At 37.9% G+C, this 24143-nt stretch overlaps 1 protein-coding gene across 3 annotated transcripts in view; it reads left to right on the forward strand.

Annotated features, from left to right (window-relative positions):
* Positions 1-9505: 9505 nt before the first annotated feature.
* Positions 9506-24143, forward strand: part of LOC127617823 (runt-related transcription factor 3-like) — a 71115-nt gene continuing 56477 nt past the window's right edge. For 2 of the 3 annotated variants that reach the window (XM_052089918.1, XM_052089920.1), the window contains exons 1-2: positions 9506-9671; positions 9907-10019. In XM_052089918.1, coding sequence (XP_051945878.1) covers positions 9962-10019 — 58 coding nt within the window. In that variant the 5' untranslated portion in view covers positions 9506-9671; positions 9907-9961. Of the gene's footprint in view, positions 9688-9906; positions 10020-24143 lie in introns of all 3 variants that reach the window. The other variant, XM_052089919.1, reaches the window with a different exon arrangement.

The raw sequence follows: 24143 nt of genomic DNA on the forward strand, positions 1-24143 counted from the left end.
GAGGATGAACATGGATGAATAGATGATGGATGAATAAATGCATGAAAGGATGTGGATGGATGTCTGGATGAATTAATGGATGAAAAAGCAAATAGATTATGCATGAAAGGATGGATTATAAAGAAATGGAGGGATGATGAACATGGATGAAGGGATGATGGATAGATGGATGGATGGATGGATGAACAAATGGATGGATGGATGGATGGATGATGAACAAATTGTTGATGGATGAACGAATGGATTGTGAAGAAATGGATGGATGACAATTAATTTGTATTACACTCATTCTGTATTAAACTCATTCAACCATGTTCATGGATGGCTGGGTTATGAACAAATGAATGGATGATGGATGGTAGGAGGATGGATGAATAGATTGATTGATGATAAACAAAGGGATGAACAGAAGATGGATAAACAGAAGGATAATGAACAGACAAATTGACAGATGAATGGATGAATGAGAGAGAGAGAGAGAGAGAGAGAGAGAGAGAGAGAGCCCAGCTGAGAAATTAATAAAAGTAATTTTAATAGTATGTAATCCTCTGAATATTCCTGTTAATTTCATGTGTCTATATATCTAAACTCCTGCTGTGCTGTTATCTGTTGGTTATCATTTTATCTGGACTGCAGACTGCCTCTGAGATCATATTCTTCTAACAGAGTGAATGCATGCATGCAGCATTGCCTTTCATATGTCATGGTTTCTTACATTAAGTGTGCAAATACTGTGCATTTGGTGTCATACATGCATGCATCAGAAACCTGGAAGCCTGACGTGTGTACACAAACACACTGCATGCAAATGTCTCTATATTCAGTGCACAACATCTCCACTTCCTGTCCCAAGATCTGAGCTCTTCTTTTTGTCTGGCACTTTCAAACCTTTGTCTGCACCACAGGAAATAAGCAGGTCTAATATATATGCACACACACAAACTCTAACCCAAATGCAAACACATGCACCACCATGCACACACACATATACAGACACAATTGAGAGAGTATCTTTAGCACTGTAGCACACAATGCATGAACACATTTCTGCATAAACACACAAGCAAAATATGAATGCATGGCCAACCACACATGCCAAGGCAAGCAAAGAAAGGCCATTAGATGCATTTGAGGCATTAAAAAGCTGAAAGTAACAACATATGTTGTCATTACAAATGAGCTGTCTTCAATATTTCAATTGTTTCTCCTACACAGCAATGAGATGAAAAGGAGAACAAATATAGATTTCTGCTTCTACTGTATAAACCTCAAAACAAGTGAGAAGTGATGTGTTTGTTTCACCAGAGCCAAACAAAAGTGAAACTGAGAAAATCTCATGCTCTGCTTGCACTGTGGGAGCAAGGGGTGAAAAAACGAGAAACTCGAGCGAGGGATTGACTGGTACGGCAGTATGTGACACAGATCTACATGTTTGAAGTGCTCTGAATGGCAGGGAGCAGAGGTCGGTGGTTGGGTTTTTGGCTGACCATGCTTTGGCCCAGATCTGGTGTGATCTGGTCTGGTCTTGTTTGAGGAAACTGAGATGGTGAATCTTGAGGTGGAGTCTGTGGCTTTCACCGCTCCCACGCATTGGAGACTGCCAGCGGAGCTCTATAACCCCATATTTGTGTCATTTTACCCCGTCAACAGGGCTGATGAGTCACCCCTAAAGTAGAGGGGGTCATTGTTGTGATAACATTTTTTGCGATCATTTCATTAGCCATTTTGCTCTCTATGAAGGCACAGCAGATTCATTACCTGAGGAAGGTCAGTATTAACAAAACCAGACCAGATTTACACTGACAAATTTGCAAAAAATTATATTCTCAATCAACAGCATTTGTGGCATAAATTTAATTTCCACAAAAAACTATTTAGATTTGAAAATTGCATTTACAGTAAGGAGCTTTCAATGTAAGTGTATGGGTCTATAAACATTAAAATACTGTTTCAAAGGAATAGCCACAAGACATAAACTTTATGTGTTTACATGATTTCAGTGTGATAACATTGTTAACTAACCTTATGCCACTAATGCTTTTGATTGAACTTACTTGTCTTGAACCCGGAACATTTCTATAATGAATATCTTTGACTATTTCCCATTAAAAATATCCAAATATCCTTAAAGGGTTAGTTCACTCAAAAATGAAAATTCTCTTATCATTTACTTGCCCTTATGCCATTCCTGATGCGTATGACTTTCTTTCTTCTGCAGAACACAAACAAAGATTTTTAGAAGAACATTTCAGCTCTATGGTTACTCACAATGCAAGTGAATTGGTACCAAAATGTTGAATCTCCAAAATGCAAATAAAGGCAGCATAAAAGTAATCCAGTGGTTAAATCCATATCTTCAGAAGCAATATGTATGGGTGAGAAACATAAATAATTATGTCCTTGTTTACTATAAATTCTCCTCCCTGCCCTGTTCAATAGTCTTTACATTTACATTTATGCATTTGGCAGATGCTTTTATCCAAAGCGACTTACAGTGCACTTATTACAGGGACAATCCCCCCGGAGCAACCTGGAGTTAAGTGTCTTGCTCAAGGACACAATGGTGGTGGCTGTGGGGATCAAACCAGCGACCTTCTGATTAACAGCTTTATGTGCTTTAGCCCACTACACCACCACCACTCCTATAGTTTATGCAGGGTGAGTCATCAATGTTTTTGGTCTGTTTCCAGAAAAAGACTAGAGATTTTAAATGTGTTTATCTGCTCAATGTTAATTTTGCTTATGTTTTAGGAGTATATTAGAAAATAGATGGCTATATGCTAACAGCTAATGTTTAAATTTTGATTTAATGAGATCTTATGCCCCTTTTTACAAGATGTAATATAAGTCTCAGGTGTCGCCAGAATGTGTCTGTGAAGTTTCAGCTCAAAATACCCCACGGATAATTTATTATACCATGTTGTAAATGCCTATTTTTGAGTGGAATCAAAAACACACTGTTTTCGTGTATGTCTCTTTAAATGCAAATGAGCTGCTGCTCTCCACCCTGACATAGCTCTGATCTCTGTGAATACAATCAGAGACAATGGTAACTTTAACTGCATTGGTCGTGGAATCAGCTAACAAGCACATTCGGAAAGGTGAGTTGCATATTCAGGATATAAAGCTGGAACACGAACAGTTTGTACTGATCCATGCTTGAGAATCAATTTTTTTTTATTCCTGCTTTATATTGACACTCATTCACAAAGCAGTCCGGTGTAAAATGATTTGCACAAACTTACACATATTTTTGTATGTTTTGGGGCACATTTCCTTCAAAAACAAAACTTGTCCACAGCATCTTCAGTGGCTCTGATGCCGGGAGTACATGAAGACTCTAATATTCACTTTTACAGCCAACAACAGAACACTTATGACACTTACGAAGCTGAGACATTATTCTTCTCACTGTATCTGCTCCAGCGTGGAAAAAATTGCGGACTGTGTGTAGATCACTCAGGGGAGGAGCTATGATAATAGGGTGGAGTCCGTCACCAGTCGTGGGCGAGGCCTGCTCTAATGTGACATCACGAAAACCATTCATTTTGACACACTGTTTTTGATTAATACAAATATAGGAAATAGGAGTGGGTGGACTTTTAACATTGTAGGGTGGTTGTGTACACATACTGCTGACTCACATTTATGTACAAACACCCTGTAAAAGTGAATTTTGCATAATAGGTCCCCTTTAAAGGAACACTGGCAGAGCTGTATGTGAACTTGCGCGATGTATTATCATTGACTAGTGAAGTCTTTATGATTGTATACTCATCTTTATTATTCTATATTGCAGATAATGTTTGCACACATACATTAGATGTTTCATTGTCAAATTAACAAAACACTACTCTCCTAGCAAAATTTGAGAGTGCAAAACATCTGCAAAGAAATTGCTCATCATCAGTAATTGCTCTAGTAATTAGCACCAATGGAATAACACACAGCCAGTGCACTTTCATCATTAAATAATGATGAGTTTAAAGAGAGAATTTGAGGAGAAATGTGTTTTCGTGCCAGGAAAGGCCCTGTGGTCTAAAGAGAGTGTGAGAAAGCAGAAGGCGAGAGGTGTGGGTACAGCTCTGTGGAAAGGGGTGGAGCTTATCAGGCTGGCAAGGTTTTAAACATGTTAAAGTTATTTTCTCTCTCACTCTCCCTCTGTTATCTCAGACCAGTGTGATTGTTTAAATCCAGCATTTCTCAAGATTCAAGATTGACAATTATGTTGTCTTGACATACTGTTATTGTATTAACTCGAGTTTGGTCCTTTTTCAAAATCCAAAAAATTTCATCTGTAACATCCACCAAAATTGACACAGTTCTTTACAATGTTCTAAGTTTACTATGTTTCATTTTTCTTTTTTTATTCTCGCATATATGATAAATGCACAGTGTGCAGAAGACTGAAAACAGTGAGGGCTCAATCATTTCTCACGAGAAAGAGTTCTGTGTACTTTAACAAATGCCACATAAACAAGGCAGACATGATCTTTAAGGAACTTAACTAGTGGTAGTGAGTGTTAGGAGGCCCGGTTATATATTTTACTTATTGATTTACAATGCATATATACTTTTTATACTTGGGTTAAATTATTATTATTATTTTTTTTCCAAAATCCAATAAGACCAATATTCTTGCAGCATCCAAAAAAAAAATATTTTATCAACTTCCAAAACACTCCAACATTCAAAGTTTGTCTTGACATTTACATTAATTTGCTTTCTGCAGTACAAAAACAGAAGGGGTGGAGATGGATGGGGGGGTGGGTGGCAGAAACAAGGAAACTGATTTGAAACTCCACCACCAGCTATATGATACCTGTGAAAAAACGGATCCAACACTTTTTGAGCTGTCTGTTATTTCTGACATGTGAGAAGCCACAGGGATTGACACAAATGTTATCTTCTGTTCGCACATGTGAGCATCCACTTCCCCATAGAGCGGACCTTGGACAGGACTGAACAAAAATATGCAAGAGAATTTAGCTTAGAGAGAGTAATATTGTAATATAATTGATATAGACAGAAGTACAATAGGGTTCCGGGAGTAAAAAATAAATAAATAAATCTTCAGAGAAATAGACTTTTAACAATAATGTATAAAACTTTCAAGGCAGACCTACTATGAGTTCTGAGGTTGTTAAGCAATTGTACGTGCTTTTGTGGAGGCCACCGGCCAATGGGAATCCAACAATCATATTTAATTGCAGAATTCCCGTTGAAGAACTACACTACCTATAATTCTGATGAGAGATCTTCCAATCAGAGAAGAGCTCACCAGTGACCGCTCACTTCCATGAGCCATTGCGAATGACATGATCTAGTGAGTCTCATGCTCACGGACTGCTACTAATTGTAAATATTTTACAGTAAACCTCAAATTTACAGGATTCCATTGAATAATTAAAGATTCATATAAAATTATTTATAGTCAATAGATTTATATTTTACAATAGATTTTGATGCATTTATCTCATTCACAGTAATTCAAGGGATGAGGGTTTCATTGTTTCATAGAATAATTATGTAGACATAAAATGTACCTTTGTCTTAAATACTGTATATATATATATATATATATATATATATATATATATATATATATATATATATATACACACACACACACACACACGCACATCTGTTTTCATAGAGACAGAGTTGATTGAAAAAGAGAAAATGAGTGTGGGACATACCGAGAGTGTGCAAGAATATATTAAACATTGCTTGTGCGATGCTTGGTTTTGGATTTTGGTGCATTTTCTGCTGAAACGGCCATACGAACATCTATTTTGCCTACCGTTGAATAACAACACCTAGTTGTCAACACAGCCTAACAAAGTTATCACATCAGCAAATAAAAAAATGTTGATCTTGCATTTCCAGTAAAGCAAAATTGTGCAGGCTGTTGCAACACAACTAAATCGAGGATGTTTAGGCTTTTTAAACCTGAATGGAAGTGCTAAAAAAAAAAAAAATTCTGAACACTACCAATTTTCTACCATTTGTCAGGCAAACAGCAAACCAAACTCACACCATTGGTTAATATGGCTGGTATGCTCAAATAATTCGGCAATTCAACCGATGATTGGTTTTCTTATAGTTGTATCTAAATATTAAGGGGTAGGAGAAAAAAACTTAACAGAAAAAAATACACCACTTTATCTTTAATAGGGTCAATTTTGATCTCAAGTTGTCTTTAATTTTAGTCCATGAAACATCACAGGATAAACCATGCAGACTGGTATAAGATTCTGTTATTCATCAAATCCAAGATGCCTGACTCCTCTGACTTGTTTCTCATCCAAGAGCCTCAATCCCCCTTCAGCAGGACGGACAGATTTAGAATCTCTGGGCGTTCGCTTTTTGGTCTGAGAAAGCATTTGAAGTGAAGATGGCCACCTCATCACTGTATTTTCCCTTCTGTACTTTGCTGTGTTCCCCCTTTATGAGTTGCATATGGAGCAGCCTGCAATTTATACACCACAAAATAAGCCCCTGCACATCTGCACTCGCGACCACAAGCTCTAGCCACCACCCCGCTCTGCCCCACCCGCGGGGTGGAGGGACATTGGCAGCGTTCGGCCCGCCGCAGGTCCCTCAGCAAAACACTGCAGTTAAATTAAGCCTAAATACAGGGGCTTGATAAACAAGAGAGAAAGAATCAAAAAAACATCTCCGTCCAATCACAGCAGTACTGCTTTCACCATTTTTGCATGTGGTTTGCGAATGATGCTGCTATGAAACCCTTTTACCAAAACACAGAGCAGATGGTGTTTGTGTCTGTGGAAAGAAGCTGGACAGCCCCATCCTCGACATCCGATCGGATACTCACTCTTCGGGAATACACGCACTAGTGGTCTGTTTGCTAAATTTATACAGTTGCACAAGCAAAGCCTAAGAAGGTCTTTATGGATTTATTGGATCTATTGTTTTAGATGTGGAACATGTGAACAAGTGAACATGAACCAAAAGAATTTCAAATGGCCCACTGTTTAATTATCTTAAATGTGATGTGTGTCATTTCTGTGCCTTCAGTGTCACGAAAATAATTATTGTTTTCATATCAGGTTTCCAGACAATTCCCCCATTATATATATATCAAATAAAAAGATATACCAATTATGTCAATGGTTGAAACAGCAGTGTTTCTGAAGCTTCACACTGGTTACACTTTTAGGGAACCCAACGTACCAATGGTTTACTTAGGGGCCGTTTACACTGAACACATGTTTGCATCAAAACATGCTCTAGACAGTTCATCTTCAATGAATCTGAATTTTTCATTGTCTCGTGCATGAGCGCTACGTTTTTTAGATGCCAGGTCAAGTTAAAAAGAACATAAAAAATTTGCATATTACTTATTTTTTGTGCCGTTGTGTAACGGGCCCTTATAATTGTCTTGACATGGTTAAATACAAGTTTAGCTCAATTGTCAGCGTTTTGTGGCATAATGTTGAAAGTATTTTTTGCTTTTTTTACTTTTAAAAAAAATAAGAAATTGTGGTTACGGTGAGGCTCTTACAATGGAATGAATGAATGGCCACTTTTTGAAGGATTAAAGAAAAATGAACTGTAAAGCTTATAATTTAGTAAAGGCATTTACATGAATTCTTCTGTTAAAACATTTTATTTGAGTTAAAGTCACAAGGACTATGGTTGAAATGTGATCTTTGCAGGGAATGTTTTATTTATTTCTGAGGTAATCAACATTATGCCACCAATGCTGTCAATTTTGCTTAACATTTGGTTGGAAATGCCATGTTGACTTTATGTATCAATCCATCATTTCCCTCTGGTTTTAAGGCTAGGTAATAGTTAGGGTTTGGGCTGATATGATGTTTGATAGGAACATTGTTTCAGGACTAACAAAGGTTATTCACTGAAGAACATGTTCTACTTGGGTACACACATACAGTATGCTTTGCTGGGTGATCAAGCTGGGTGATTCTTACAGGTTAAACTGAGATTGTTTTGCATGTGTGTGTGAGGTTGGGACAAGGCTGATTAAACCCCTGAAGCTATTCTGTGGCCTCACCATAGGCCACACTCCCTGGAAGTGTAATTTTCCTTACACACACACACACACACACACACACACACACACACACACACACACACACACACACTTCTGCTGTGTCATTTTCCAAGTGTTGCTGGCTGACCAACACAAAAGTGCTAATTTTCAGGGCACTGTGGGTGCAAAGGGACATGTTACAACATCAGCTCAATCATACACACACTACACAACCTGTTCAGCAATAAACCAGCATGCAAATGTAGCAATGAGCCCATCTGTCACTCACACAACATACACATGACACAGTGTGTGTTGACATTTAAGGGACCGGTTTCAACACTTTCTAGGAGCCTGCAAGAAGCGTGAACAATCTGGAAACTGCCTAACAACACCTGTGCAACCATGCAACCATCCAAAATACCCATCTGTCTGTCCATCTATCAGTCTGTCTGTCTGTCTGTCTGTCTGTCTATCTATCATATCCATTCCATCCATCCGTCCACTATTGCATCCATACATCATGTTCATTCCACACATCTTCAGTCATTCCATCCATCCATTCTTCCATCCATCCATCCATCTATCCATTCATCCATCCATCCATCCATTTTCAGTCATTCCATCCATCCATCTTTAATCATTCCATCCATCCATTCAACCATTCACCCACCCACCCATCCACTCATCCACTCATCCATCCATCTTCAGTCATTCCATTCATCATCCCAACAAAACAAAACAAAGGGGAAATTTAGCAAGTTTCTGGGGAAAATTTGGGCCCCAAATTAAGCCCACACATGTACACACGTGTATACCTTTTTAAACAGTTACTTAACTTCTGGTAAATGGTGCTCCAGATAAACAGATAAACACATTTGCTTTTAAAAGGGTCATTAAAATCAGGCCATACATGCAAAGTGTGTCAAATAAAGCACATATTTCAGAAATAAAAAGTAGGCCACCACAAACATGTCAAGCCATGAAAGCAGAGAGTACTGAGTAAAAATTATGGTAAGTAAGAGTGACGTGACTGGCATGGCTGTTTATAATACAGATAACATTTAGATACTATCAAGTTGTGAGTGGGGGGTGGATGGGGTGGTTTAGCAGGCCCCAAAACCACCAAAGAACACTTACATACACCCTCATACATATTTAAACACAACACTACACTCTCTTTTCCCTTTTATAATCCTCTTCAATCCAGCATTTTTCATGATTTACGTTTACATGAGGGTTTGCAAGTTGTGTATTTTTGTGGTCACTATCCTGGAATGTCCACTAACCACTTAGAAAACACCTGTCAGCCAATCAGAAGGGCAAGAAACATTGTGAAGGAAAAGAGAACTTTGTTGCTTGCAAGTGAAAGAGAGAGAGCGTCACGTGACCTGATTTACACCAATCAGATCATGGGATGGCCATGTAGCAGCGTTACCGCGTGTGTTGTGACCTCAGATACCTCAGACATGCGACTGACAGGCCGTTACCACGGAGATCACCGCTGTGACAGACACCTGAACTTTCAACTATCTGTCTATCTGGTGTAAAACCATGTAGAAACTACAACAACCAGCTTGAGAAAGAGAGTTTGATACAGAGAGAGAGAGAGACAGAGAGGGAGAGAGAGAGAGAGTTGTCGTCATCAAAGGTGAGTCCATCTCAAGGTTGGTTGATATTCTTCACTTGGTCTCTCTGTCTCACTGTATCGCTTACCACATGGCACATATGCTGTTCTGTTAGTCGGCTTGTGGCGAAAGATTCCTGTGGCACTCTCAAACCCCAAATTCTTGGTTGCAGGCAGTCTATGTTGCTCCAAAGATCTCTCTCTCTCTCTCTCTCTCTCTCTCTCTCTCTCTCTCTCTCTCTCTCTGTCATTCTCTCAGGCTGTAGTCGTTAAGGCAGTGGAGAGGCCAGTTCTTTGCCTCCTGAAAGGGACATATGGCTTCAAACAGCATCTTTGACACGTTCTCCAGTTACTCGTCCAGTTTACTGCGAGGTAAGTCAGCCATTGTAGTGTTCCTTTCCTCTTTTGCAAGATGGTGGAGTCCAGCAAACTGACACTCACCGTTTTGGTAGTTATAACGGTCATGTGTAGTGTGACTCTGGCAGTTTAGCAGTTGTGAATGCGTGACAGTGCATGCGTGTGGGTTTGTGCATGTTGAAGGCTTACAAACTCCCCTGAGAACTAGTATCATAACACATTTGAGAGAGTAACTTATGCAGTTTGTAGCTTGTCAGTTTAAAGTAATGATCAATTTTGGAAATTGTAATACTTGTTTTGGCTTGTATAGCTCTGCTTTTGTGCAAAACGACTGCTTTGAGTACTTTGTCGATGTGTTGGAACAAATATGAGTGTTGTATAAATATATTGTATGGATAGGAGTCTGTGTTTCACATTAGATCCTTCTAAGAAACCATGACGTGTTTGTTTTACAGTATTAAAACAAATTCAAATCAGTGTATTCAATACAGAAATAAATATTTGAAACCCAATCAGATTTAAACTGCATCCAGGAATTGTGGCCCCTACTTGAGGAGCATCATATACCTGCACGTTTATCTGCAGTATGATGTTTGTTTCTTTTATAATGTTTGGAGCAGTTCTGATGGGTTTGGATCATAATGGCTGCTCACCACAAGCATTAGCACTATAAACGCACTCTCAGTGCAAGACGCAAGGGAGGAACCAGCTAGACCAACCTTTACTGGAACTCGCAAACCAGTCAACTTCTGGAGCCAGGGCACTCACGGCCTTTCTGTGGTCGCTGTGTATACTGTATGTGTGGGTACGAGCCCAAGCCAACATTAGTGATTTACTGGCATCTACATCTCCTGAGCTCCTCAGAAGAGGCCATTTGTTGAGATTGAGTCCTGTATTGTTTGGAACACGTCTTAAGAACAACGCAATGATGGGTTTAAGCGCTTCTCTTCATGTAAGGGTCATTAAGAGAAGATTCAATGTGAAATCGAAATTGACCCCGTTTAATTTTTTTAATTCATGTTCCTAGACTAATTGTGCTTGATTTATCGGTTCATGTTTTGTTTTTGTTGATGTGTTTTCAAATCGGAAAATGTTTGTCTTCGTAATCTTTTATGAAAATGTAATGACTTGCTCCGCCTCTCAATTGGCTTTCATTTTCGGCTGACATCATGAATGCATCTTACTTTTGTAATCCACCTGGCACCATTCAGGAATATTACAGTATACCAACTTTTATAGATCCAATCAATTCCCATTGTATCAAATTAAGTCCCTTTCTATAATTTCACTTATTGAAAATCATGTTTCACTTGAAAATACCTAAAAAATAAAATAATTATTTAATTGAACAATTTAATGGAATTAACCTGAAAGGGAAAGTTAACCCAAAAGTGAGTAACTAATTTTAGCATATGTAATGGCAGCAATGGGAGATATACTGTCATTATGTCATAAATAAAGCAATACACCACTCTTCTTCACGTTGGGCTTAAAAACACTACCTTAATGGTAAAATCACTGTGATGTCTTCAGTGACTAATTGCTTTTATAAAACGCCAGCAGCAGCAATACACAATTTTTCAATAAAACATTACTGGTAGGCTATTGTTAATAATAATATTCAGAATAAACAGTTCTTCCCCCGGGTAATATAGTTTTTAAGCCTGAGGTTATTTATGGTAGCAACATAGCAACTTCAATGCATTTATAGGCATTTTACAACAGCTTTGAACCTAGTTCATCCAATCAGAACGTTGAGTCACAAGTAATCCTTTTATAACATTAGTCAACAATATGATTAATCTATAGCCTGTCAGAAACAAATATTTATGCCTTGCTTGTTATTTTTCCTGTTTACAGTCCATTTCACTGAGATCACGTTGCATCCACATATGCATCTGTCTCAAACCGCTCTCAGGAAAGTATTTAAGTTTTAATGATTGCCACTGAATTGATCTAATGTCTCAGATGGTTCGCCTCAGTTAGTGTTTATATGCATCAGCAGAACTCTGAGCTGGTTAACATTACTGACAGAGCCTGCAATGAATTTGTGTGTTAAATAAAGTAGCTCAATATTGGAGTCAATGCTGATGCCATCCACTGTATTTAGTAAACAGTAGCTAAACGCTAACAGGGTTTATGTTTGCAATGTACCAGTAAACTCTCAGCATGCCGTTTCAGAGTTGGAAAACAGCTGAAGGATTAAAAAGTGTCTTTGCTATTGCGACTGGGTTGAGTCTCCAAAATAAGAGTCTTTCTTTCTTTCTTTCTTTAAAAAATCTGCTTTTAAGTTTTGCAGTGCAGAGACTGTGGCAGAAAGAAAAACTAGCTACTATAATCACCACTGGAAATCATTAGTGAATATGCAATGTCCTTTTTCAGTTCGTTCGGCTGTGGAAATTAAACCACAGTGAATAAGTTGAAAAACCAAAAGCCATTAAGTTGTCCTGTCTGTGTTTATATGTGTTTATATTATACTCTAATTTTCAGTTCTGTAGTATAGGCCAGTTTTACTGATCCAGAACAGCAGATAAACATTGTTGTGTCAAAATCAATTGCAATGATTTTCTAACATTTGTTCTTGAATATTAAATTCAGAACATTTGGATTCTTTATTTTTATGGTACAATAAGTATGATGCTCAAAGTGCATCTAATGAAACTCAATACACCTATCCAACCAATGCAATGTACAATCAACGGGTTTGCAGAACGGGTCTTGCATACATGCGATAGAGTGAGAACTAGTGTGGGAAAGAAGCTTATAGAAAAAACTTGTACGTGTGTGTGTGTGTGTGGGTGGGTTTATGTGGTTTACGAGGATTTTTTTTTAAGGTTATAAACTGGTAATTACAAGGGTATTATGCTATAAATTTGGTTTATGAGGACATTTCTAGTGTCCCCCATAATTCATATCACTTAAAAAACATACTAAACTATGTTTTTTTTTTTTTAATGTAAAATGTATGTGAGGGTTAGGTTTAGGGGTAGGGGTACGGGATAGAAACTATAGTTTGTACAGTATAGAAATCATCATGTCTATGGAGAGTCCTCATAATGATAGCTGCATCAACGTGTGTGTGTGTGTGTGTGTGTGTGTGTGTGTGTGTGTGTGTGTGTGTGTGTGTGTGTGTGTGTGTGTGTGTGTGTGTGTGTGTGTGTGTGTGTTTGCGTGTTAATCTGTTTGCTTCTGCTGCTCAACAGCAACCACAATGAGGTCACACCTGTTGCACTGAAACAGCATAATAAAGCACACACACATATTAATATATATATATATATATATATATATATATATATATATATATATATATATATATATAGTATTTAAAAGCCAGTATACTCGCATAAATGGACATACGCATACACAAACCACATTCCCACACATACAGTATGTGTCTACATGCACATTTACACAGTCATTAAATGGACTACAGTATTTCAACACAATCTCAAACATCTGTACACAAATATAAATCTGCATGCATGCTAGGGCATGTATCACTATTCATTTTTGCTAGTCAACTAGTAGTCTAAAAAAGTTGAAGGCGAGTCAATGATTACTTTATGGAAATTACTTGCTACTCTCCATAAAGCTTCAGCGGTCTAACGTCTATCTGGAGAGTATGTCCAGCACAGCTGAGATGATGCATGTGAGAATCAAAAGCTTGCAAACTTCCATTGATGCAGCTTGCAATGTCATGAACGAACAATTTTAGGCCATCTTAGACGTCCGCTTTGTGGTTCATTTGATTGTGCGCTGTGAACACAAAGCTCTCATGTTTCAATACATTTTCACATTCTCTTAATTCTGGTCATTATATCTGATTGAATGGGTTACAAGTCATTGTAGAACTAATCAACTAGTTAGTACAAACCTTAATCCACAACTAGTTAACACAGGCCCAAAGCATTGACTAGCTGTATATCTAATCAAGCTGATACAAATCTTGATTCACATCTAGTTTGCACAGGCTTAAAACATCAACTAGTTCCAGAAATAATCAACTAGTCTGTACTACAGCAGATCACAACTAGTGAATACAAACTCAAAGCATTGACAAGTTGTAGAACTAGTTAATAAGTCAGTACAATCCCTAGTTCACAAGTTTTCAATACAGGCATAAAACATTAACTAGTTATATAACTAATCAATTAGATGGTGCAACTCATAGTTCACAACTAGTCAACACAGGCCCAAAGCATCGACTTGTTATAGAACTAATCAACTAGTCTGCACAACCCCTAGTTCATGACTTGACGACAAATGTCAAAAACATAATTTAGCTTTAGTATCAGTACCAACCCATTGTCCACGACAAGTCAACAAAGGCCCAAAGCAACAATTTCTTGTAAAACTAATTGACTAGTCTGCACATTCCCTAGTCCAGTAGCTCCCAATCTTTTTTCCTGGAGACACCTATTTTATCATTCAAAATCCTGAACGACCCCCTCTTCTTGACACGAAAGACACCTTTCATCTTGTTCACCCCTTTTATGATAACACCTAAAACGTATAGTTTATCTACTGTTTTGCGCTTGCATCTCTGTACTCTTTGCAAACTTTCACACAGTAGACACATTTACATTCGAGACATTTTGCAAACACAAGTGTCTGACTGATCCTTGTGTCAAACTGGAAAGTTTCTGGAAATTAAACTGAAGATGCTGCAGAACGTGGAAGACATGCCACTTTGCTGGTGTTCATGTTTCATGCCCAGGTTGCATTTATGAATTTCGATGATGATTCAATTCCACCATAAAAAGAGTGTAAATTACTTCTTGTTTCCCAGTACTCGTGCATGTGAGTGAGTGAACGAGCGAGAGAGTAAGTGAGATCAAGGTGGAGGGAAGGAACAGCGCTGCTGATCTGAGATCAGCTCTGATCCAATACATTTTTAGAAGATTGCACTTACCAGAATTAAACTTTTTGATGTCAAATTAAATATATGCATTACTACACCACCAACATTAACTATGTTAAAAAACATGTTTAATTTATTGCATGCATTTAAATGAGACCCCCCCATCACACCATGTGCATAACCCTTAGTCCACGATTAGTTGTAGAAATCTGCAAAACCCCTAGTTCACAATGACACACATGCCAAAAAAATCTAATCTATAGAACCCATTGACTCGACACATGCCCAAAGTACTAGTTATTAAACTAACCGACTACTCAGTATACAACCCATAGTCCACAACTAGTCAACACAGGCCCAACTAGTTTTAAAACTAATTTACTAGTCTGCACATCCCTTAGTCCATAACTAATTGTAGAATTAATCAGCTAGTCTGCACAACCCATAGTTCAGGACATGCCCAAAACATCAACTAGTTGTAGAACTAATCGACTAAACAAAATCATAGTCCATAATAAGTCAACACATGCCAAAACGTCAATGACTGATAGAACTAATTGACCAGTTGTTACACCTAATAGTCCATGTGGAGTCAACACAGGGCAAAAGCATCAAATACTTGTAGAACTAATTAACCAGTCAGGGCAACCCCTAATGTAGTTCACTGTCAATACAAACTTAAAGGAGACAGTCATGCACAATCCCTGGTCCACAACTAGACAATAAAGGCCCAAAGCAGTGACCAGTTGCAGAATGAAACCAACTAGTCAACATAGCCCATATTGCATTCACACACATATACGTGCACACAAGTGGAGCCACAGTAGAATCCTACCCAAATCTTTCTTCTGAATCCCACTACCTATGTGACCTTACATAACTCCATGAACAGAATTTCAAAGCAAAGCAAAACTCTCAATGTTCCATCAGTTGGCGCTAAAGAAATCATCTTTCATATTGTACTCTGAAAGCATTCATGTCACAACTTAAGAACATCAAGCTCTTAGCCTGCAAATGTGCCAATGCAGCATGTAGGTCCTGCAAAACTGAGTTGTCTGCACAGAGTTTATTAATTTCATAAACACATAGATCATGCTCCTTTAAATTGATCCTTCACTTCGTTGGAGCGCATTCAAAGGCTTTCCACTCCTGCCCATTACCCTCGACCTCTGAAATATCAGCATCCATGGCAAGAACTCAAATCTGTAACAAGATATTGAAGGTCTGGATATTGGACTGGGAAGATGGTAATGAAAACTGCATGAGAGTCTCAGAGGAGGGTCCGGCTTATGTGTCTAATTTAGCTCAGAACAATTCCTATTTATAAAGCACCGGCTCTGTTGTGGCTCTGGAGTTGATTAGGGAAATGTTCCGAGTAAGGGGGAGTGTTTTACAGGGATTTGTTGACACTAGTCCTGAAACTGCTGATCAGCTAGCATCAGGGCATCGCTGTGATGAGTGAGGGAGCTTTTCTCCTGTAATCGCTCTGTGTTTTCTCTGGGATCATTATTTTGGTTGTATGGGACGTTTTGAAATATTTATTCTAGTGCACACGAGGGACTATTGACTATAAGTGGCTGCTATTCTGTGTTTTGTAAGGGATCATGTCTGAGGATGTTTTGAGTTGTTTGCATTGTCAAATTTCTGATTCAGACAAATTCTGTTTTGACTTCAATGTATTTTCTATGCAGTCAAAAGTAATGGTTATGTGCAGCATTAGTATTTTGGCTGTATAGAGTTCTTGCATTGTCTATGTTGTTCCTGCTAGATGGAACTTTAAAAAAGCTATTTATGTTGGATGGATGGATGGATGGATGGATGGATGGATGGATGGATGGATGGATGGGTGGATGGATGGATGGATGGATGGGTGGATGGATGGACGGATGGATGGACGGACGGATGGGTGGATGGACGGATGGGTGGATGGGTGGGTGGATGGATGGATGGATGGATGGATGGATCAATCATTTAGACATTCATTCAATGTATGTCTATGGGATTTTGTGGATTATGGAAAACCATAAGTCTGATGAGTTAGAAAAGACATTCCAACCTGAGTCAAAAAATGATTAATGTGTATACCAAATTTGGTTGATGTTGCTTAAAAGCTCTAGGAGGAGTTTCAGTCAGAAATTTTGGTCTTGGTTTGGGGATTTTGAAAAAACCCTTAAAGCAAGTCTGTAGAATGGCTTTGTCAAGACAACATAGTAACTCAGAATTCATTCAGTACAGACAAGTAATAGTTCAATTAAAAACAGGCTATTTTACCCAAAATATGTTTGTGCTATGTACTTGTATGCTCACGCAACATGCTAACATCAAAAATTGCATGACACACAACGTTTCCACCTATGTACAGTGTTCCAAATAAGTCACGTATAAGGATTAGCAAAACAGCTCACTAACCTCAAAAGAGCCTATGAGTCTCTGACATTTAAAAATCTCATTGAGTATGCATCGAACATGTTTTTCATGCATGCGATCCGTGTAGAGGAGTGTACCGAGTTCCCCAAAGTTAGTGTGTATTTTCAGTGCTTAGTTGTGTGATTGTGTGTGACAGCGGCTAGGGAAGCCTTTTCCTGAGTGTATGCTAAACACATTACCACCACACACACACTATTGGAGGAACAAGTGGTGTACGGTGGTCCTTACATAACCAACTGTCATGATATGAGGGGTTAGATGGATGTCAATGTCATTTATAATGTCTAGACGAGCTATTTTTGAGAGACTCTCTCTACATTGGAACAGACGTCATGAGGTGACGTTTAGCAGACAGACAGACAGGATGTACACTCCAGAATATCCACAGCACTGGAAAGCTCAGTGGAAATGCTTATAAAATTGGTTCTGTTTGAATGCTGCTGAAATAAATCAAAATAGCATCTCTATAGCTCATGTTTTCCAGTAAGTAATGGACTATTATGACTGATAGGAAATCTATAGTACAGTTTAATACTTTCAAGATTTTCTACATTAATTGTCATACTGCTAATATTGTTTGCTTTGTATGGTTTATTGCATGTGTTTTTATTTTTCTCTCTGTTTGTAAGTCATTTCAGATAAGTGTACATGCTAAATGAATGCATGTAAATGTATTAAATATATAGATAGGTCAACATAATGTGTATTACTGTATTAAATGCTACTATGGGTCTAAAATGTACAGTGGCCTCCAGATTTCTATGATCATTTCTTTGTATTTCATTGCATTAGAAAACAAACCAAGTGACGGATGATGGTTTGCCATATTGGCATATTTAACTAATTTGGAATCAAGTTTTTGTTTTACCAGAAAGTGTCCAAATAAATTTGGCCTTCTTTTAGAACTGTACAGGTGAAACTCGAAAAATTAGAATATCGTACAAAAGTTCATTAATTTCAGTAATTCAACTTAAAAGGTGAAACTAATATATTATATAGACTCATTACAAGCAAAGTAAGAGATTTCAAGCCTTTATTTGATATAATTTTGATGATTATGGCTTACAGCTTATGAAAACCCCAAATTCAGAATCTCAGAAAATTAGAATATTGTGAAAAGGTTCAGTATTGTAGGCTCAAAGTGTCACACTCTAATCAGCTAAACACCTGCAAAGGGTTCCTGAGCCTTTAAATGGTCTCTCAGTCTGGTTCAGTTGAATACACAATCATGGGGAAGACTGCTGACCTGACAGTTGTGCAGAAAACCATCATTGACACCCTCCACAAGGAGGGAAAGCCTCAAAAGGTAATTGCAAAAGAAGTTGGATGTTCTCAAAGTGCTGTATCAAAGCACATTAATACAAAGTTAAGTGGAAGGGAAAAGTGTGGAAGAAAAAGGTGCACAAGCAGCAGGGATGACCGTAGCCTGGAGAGGATTGTCAGGAAAAGGCCATTCAAATGTGTGGGGGAGCTTCACAAGGAGTGGACTGAGGCTGGAGTTACTGCATAAAGAGCCACCACACACACACGGGTCCTGGACATGGGCTTCAAATGTCAAACGTCTTACCTGGGCTAAAGAAAAAAAGAACTGGTCTGTTGCTCAGTGGTCCAAAGTCCTCTTTTCTGATGAGAGCAAATTTTGCATCTCATTTGGAAACCAAGGTCCCAGAGTCTGGAGGAAGAATGGAGAGGCACACAATCCAAGATGCTTGAAGTCCAGTGTGAAGTTTCCACAGTCTGTGTTGGTTTGGGGAGCCATGTCATCGGCTGGTGTTGGTCCACTGTGCTTTATTAAGTCCAGAGTCAACGCAGCCGTCTACCGGGACATTTTAGAGCACTTCATGCTTCCTTCAGCAGACAAGCTTTATGGAGATGCTGACTTCATTTTCCAGCAGGACTTGGCACCTGCCCACACTGCCAAAAGTACCAAAACCTGGTTCAATGACCATGGTATTACTGTGCTTGATTGGCCAGCAAACTCGCCTGACCTGAACCCCATAGAGAATCTATGGGGCATTGCTAAGAGAAAGATGAGAGACATGAGACCAAACAATGCAGAAGAGCTGAAGGCCGTTATTGAAGCATCTTGGTCTTCCATAACACCTCAGCAGTGCCACAGGCTGATAGCATCCATGCCACGCGCATTGAGGCAGTAATTAATGCAAAAGGGGCCCAAACCAAGTACTGAGTACATATGCATGATTATACTTTTCAGAGGGCCGACATTTCTGTATTTAAAATCCTTTTTTTTTATTGATTTCATGTAATATTCTAATTTTCTGAGATTCTGAATTTGGGGTTTTCATAAGCTGTAAGCCATAATCATCCAAATTATATCAAATAAAGGCTTGAAATCTCTTACTTTGCTTGTAATGAGTCTATATAATATATTAGTTTCACCTTTTAAGTTGAATTACTGAAATTAATGAACTTTTGCACGATATTCTAATTTTTCGAGTTTCACCTGTATATCTGTTGTCTTATCATTTCAAGCCAAATAAACTCATTTCAAGCAAAAGGTTTTTCTAGAAAGTGTACATGTGCTACATTTCAAATAAATTTCACTTGGTTTAATGTTGCTATCTAATCTGTGAAATTTTAACTTATAATGCAATTTAATGCAATTTTAATGCAGATACTTACAGAAACACACATTCTGAATTATGCTAAGCTATGCGACTATATAATAAATATATAGTCAGCCTTCTGCAAGAGAAACTAGCTTGTAGTAGATCGACATTCAAAAATAGCCAGTCGGGAAGTCAGTGTGGGGAGTCAACTTGGTTTTTGCACTTGTGTAACATACAGTTGTTTATGTCAAGTGACAGTAACAACTGACAGTATTAAAAGCAATTTTAGGGGGAAAATTGTAATTCTTGGTCAATTACATTTAATTGAATGTGGCTCTTTAAATTTTCCTTCATTTGAAGCTTTGCAACAATTCGGAAAGTATGTGGCATAGTGATATATAAATGTAATGCGGTCAGCAAACCTGGAACTATGGCCGTGCAGTTATAGAAAATTGATCAACAACTTAGTATGTCTGTCAACCAATTAGAATCAAGCACTCGATCGTGCTGTGGTACAAAATGTAATAAACAATTTACAGATTGGACTATTCCAGTCATTTTGACTAATAAGAACTTGCAAAATACAATTTGAAGCAGACTGACTAGTGCAGAGCATCAGACCACAGGCATTTGCGTTTCAGCAAAAATGCCATTTTGAACTTGAATATGAAGTTCACTGAAGTCTTCTAGCCATCCCCTTGCCCCTGTGTTTGAGAGTGTCAAAATAAGTAACCATGCACTGTTACCACAGCTATACACCTGCTTAGAAACACTGATAAGTTTGTTTTCCATCTCTATCACTGGCATACCACACCCAACACCTGAATGAAAGAGAATTGATGCAACAACAACAACAAAATTTCACAGTTTCCAGCAAATGCACACACACCCCATAACTGTCTTTACTACAGCCCCACCAAGATGCAAAACCACTAAGAGCATTAGCGCAGCATTTTTAACCCAGCTTCACGCTGTATTTTTGTAAAGCTGCGTTGCCTTTAATGGAAAATGTTGCTTTAAAAACTCTACTCAGCACTGTACAATATTGTAACACATGTTTGAAACAATTCAGTAGTACATGGTGTTTCTTCAAATCTGGGCAGTTTCATGTCCCAGGGGTTGGTTTTTATTAAAACTAACAGATCTCACAACTGACTTGGAAACTGTGAGATCTGTTGGAAACTTTTTACCAGGCCTGATTTCTTAATATTAGGTACTTTTCAAAGGCCTTTCATGTTTGTCCCAGACCCAGACTTTCAATATTAAATGATCATCTTAACAAAGAGTGAAATAAACATACATCATTTCAATATTTATTGTGTGATAAATATTCATATCAATTGACTGATATGTCATAATTTCCACTACACCAAAAATGATATATATATATATATATATATATTTATTATTATTATTTTTTTTATTAAAGTTAGTGTGCTTGTTAACCATGTCAATGAAAGAGCATACAAAGTAAATATGGAGTGGCGATGGTGTAGTGGTCTAAAACACATAACTGGTAATCTGGTAATCAGAAGGTCGCTGGTTCTATCTCCACAGCCACCACCATTGTGTCCTTGAGCAAGGCACTTAACTCCAGGTTGCTCCGGGGGGATTGTCCCTCTAATAAGAGCTCTGTAAGTTGCTTTGGATAAAAGTGTCTGCCAAAAAATTGGAGTGGTGGTGGTGTAGTGGGCTAAAGCACATAACTGGTAATCAGAAAGTCACTGGTTTGATCCCCACAGACACCACCATTGTGTCCTTGAGTAAAACACTTAACTCCAGGTTGCTCCAGGGGGATTGTCCCTGTAATAAGTGCACTGTAAGTTGTATCTTTATTGGCTGTCATTTCCAATCACGCTGTAATTTTGCCAACTTGGGAAATTACTCATAGCAAGAAAAAGGAGCTGGCCATTTTTGTCATTTCCACCACAGAAATCTATTAAACACAAAACAACATTTGAGATGAATGACAAAAATGACAAATAATCACCTGTGGTGCATGTAAACTGTTACAATATTGAGAGTATGAAAAGTATTTTTAATGAGACTTTACTTAATAGAAATCCACAGTGCTGAAAGTGCCTGAAGTTGAAGTAACAGCCACCAATTTTGCTATACAAGAGCAGCTCACGCTCTGAAATATATCGTAGCAATGAGTTTGGCAGGAATGTTTTTACTATTTGAACCTCCCAGCATATCAAAGTCACACAGCACCCAATAAAAGCTGCTGAGTGTTTTTGATTAAAAGTAACATTCTTCCAAGCATGTATTTGATCTGTCATAATTTATTCACAGATCTCAGCATGTTTAGTTATACAAAATGTCATCAAATTATGGAATATAAGAAAATGTGACGATTTGATTTGCCTCATTATAAAACATGCCCTGAGGCATCAACACACAATCGTTTTATTGGTCTTTAAAACCTCAATCGAGACAGATACACGATGGAGATGAGACTCTTCAACCATGAGAACTCTCCTTAATCGTCTTCAAAACCTCTCCCGTCCTCTCTCCCTTATTTGCCAGAGTGCCATAAAACAAGTTAATTATGGCGTTGCAAATATGAGGATAATGATATGTTATAAGATGATGGTCGCCCTGAGGTTATGAGTTTTTGATTCTCTCAGTTGATTCTCTTTTAAAACTTTTTAGCTTTCTAAATCCCAGACACTCTTCCCAGAAAATGCTGGAGTCGTTCACAAGCAGTTCACTGACTTTGTGTTGGGTGATGGGAGATTTTCAGGTTCTTCTTTGTGAAAGGAAACAGCTCAGCCATCTTTCAAACAAACAAAGAACAATTATTTGAATGCACTTGTGGTGCGCTTTCAAACATAAAGGTTCCAGATAGAAGCAATTCCATATAGCAGAATCATTAATGGTACACAGAATATTTTACACCATATTTCTGTAGAAGTCCATCTATGAAGTGGTGCTTTAAAGAATCCAGAAACCAATATGCTGATCTAAAGAACCTATAATGTAACTTCAAGACCTTTTTTTTTTTTTTACATTTATGCATTTGGCAGACACTTTTATCCAAAGCAACTTACAGTGCACTTATTACAGGAACAATCCCCCTGGAGCAACCTGGAGTAAAGTGCCTTGCTCAAGGGCCCAATAGTGGCATCTTGGTGGTGCTGGGGCTTGAACCCCCAACCTTCTGGTCTGTAACCCTGAGTCTCAACCACTGAGCCACCACTGCCCCAGTCTTTTTATTGCTAAAGAACTTGTATGGAAGGGGTGGATCAAGGCTACATTTTGATAAAAGATTAAAATATATATATATATTAATGTATTTATTTATTAAATAACATGCACAGATGAATCTTGCAAAATAAGACTAGGAATGTGTTTTAAGAAAGTAAATGGGTCCACACATATTTCATGATGACTTTGAGGTTGCAAGCTAAATAAACACAAATAAAAAGCCACACATTGCAGACACACACAAACATGCAATAAATAAAATTGATTTCCGTATTATTTATTTTATGTGACGTTTTATTACATTTATTATGTGATACAACAGAGATACTTGCATATGTCCACTATTTTGATTGATAAATAATCAATAAAATCCTCAATAATACCAGCATGCCTCTGTTCTCTAAAAGGAACACTGTAGTGGCCAGTGTTTAATTCAGCAGCATTTAAAAGCCCCCAGTGAGCAAGCCAAAACCGTATGTAGCCAGGGGAAAAAAAAACTCTATAAAATGTAGTTAGTGAAGATAAAAAACCATTAGAGGAACCAGACGTCCATCTTTCTCTGGGTTTATATACAATAATACATCTACATCTGTCAATATAATTTAGCATTATAGGTCTGTATGTGTATATAGTATTTATAGGATGTAGTATGCAACACAGGTCATGTGTTCAATGGGGATGTTCAAGGTGTCCATAGAAATGATTAGTTGTTATTTTTGTCTTGCTTATTATGTGGATAAATGACAAAGAGGCACAGGGTGAGGACAGCAGCCAGGCAGGCATTTCAGATGAGCAGGTAAGAATTTACATTTTATGGTAGGGACGAATGTTTGTTACACAATATACTAATATTTAAGAGTATGCTAAAAAAAAAAAAAAAGGCTTGCATTAAAGTGAACTTTTATTATGCACTGAGTAATGTAAAGTTGTTATGAAACAGTCTTTTGATAATAAATGCTCGGGGACTCGCAGTCCTGTGGATATTTCTAAGGATACATTATTCTTACATTATATTCCAATGATTAGGGAATGATAATTTATTTTAGTGCAAACTTGAGATAGATAGAC

The sequence above is a fragment of the Xyrauchen texanus genome, chromosome 24, assembly GCF_025860055.1.
Source record: "Xyrauchen texanus isolate HMW12.3.18 chromosome 24, RBS_HiC_50CHRs, whole genome shotgun sequence".
NCBI classification, from domain to species: Eukaryota; Metazoa; Chordata; class Actinopteri; order Cypriniformes; family Catostomidae; genus Xyrauchen; species Xyrauchen texanus.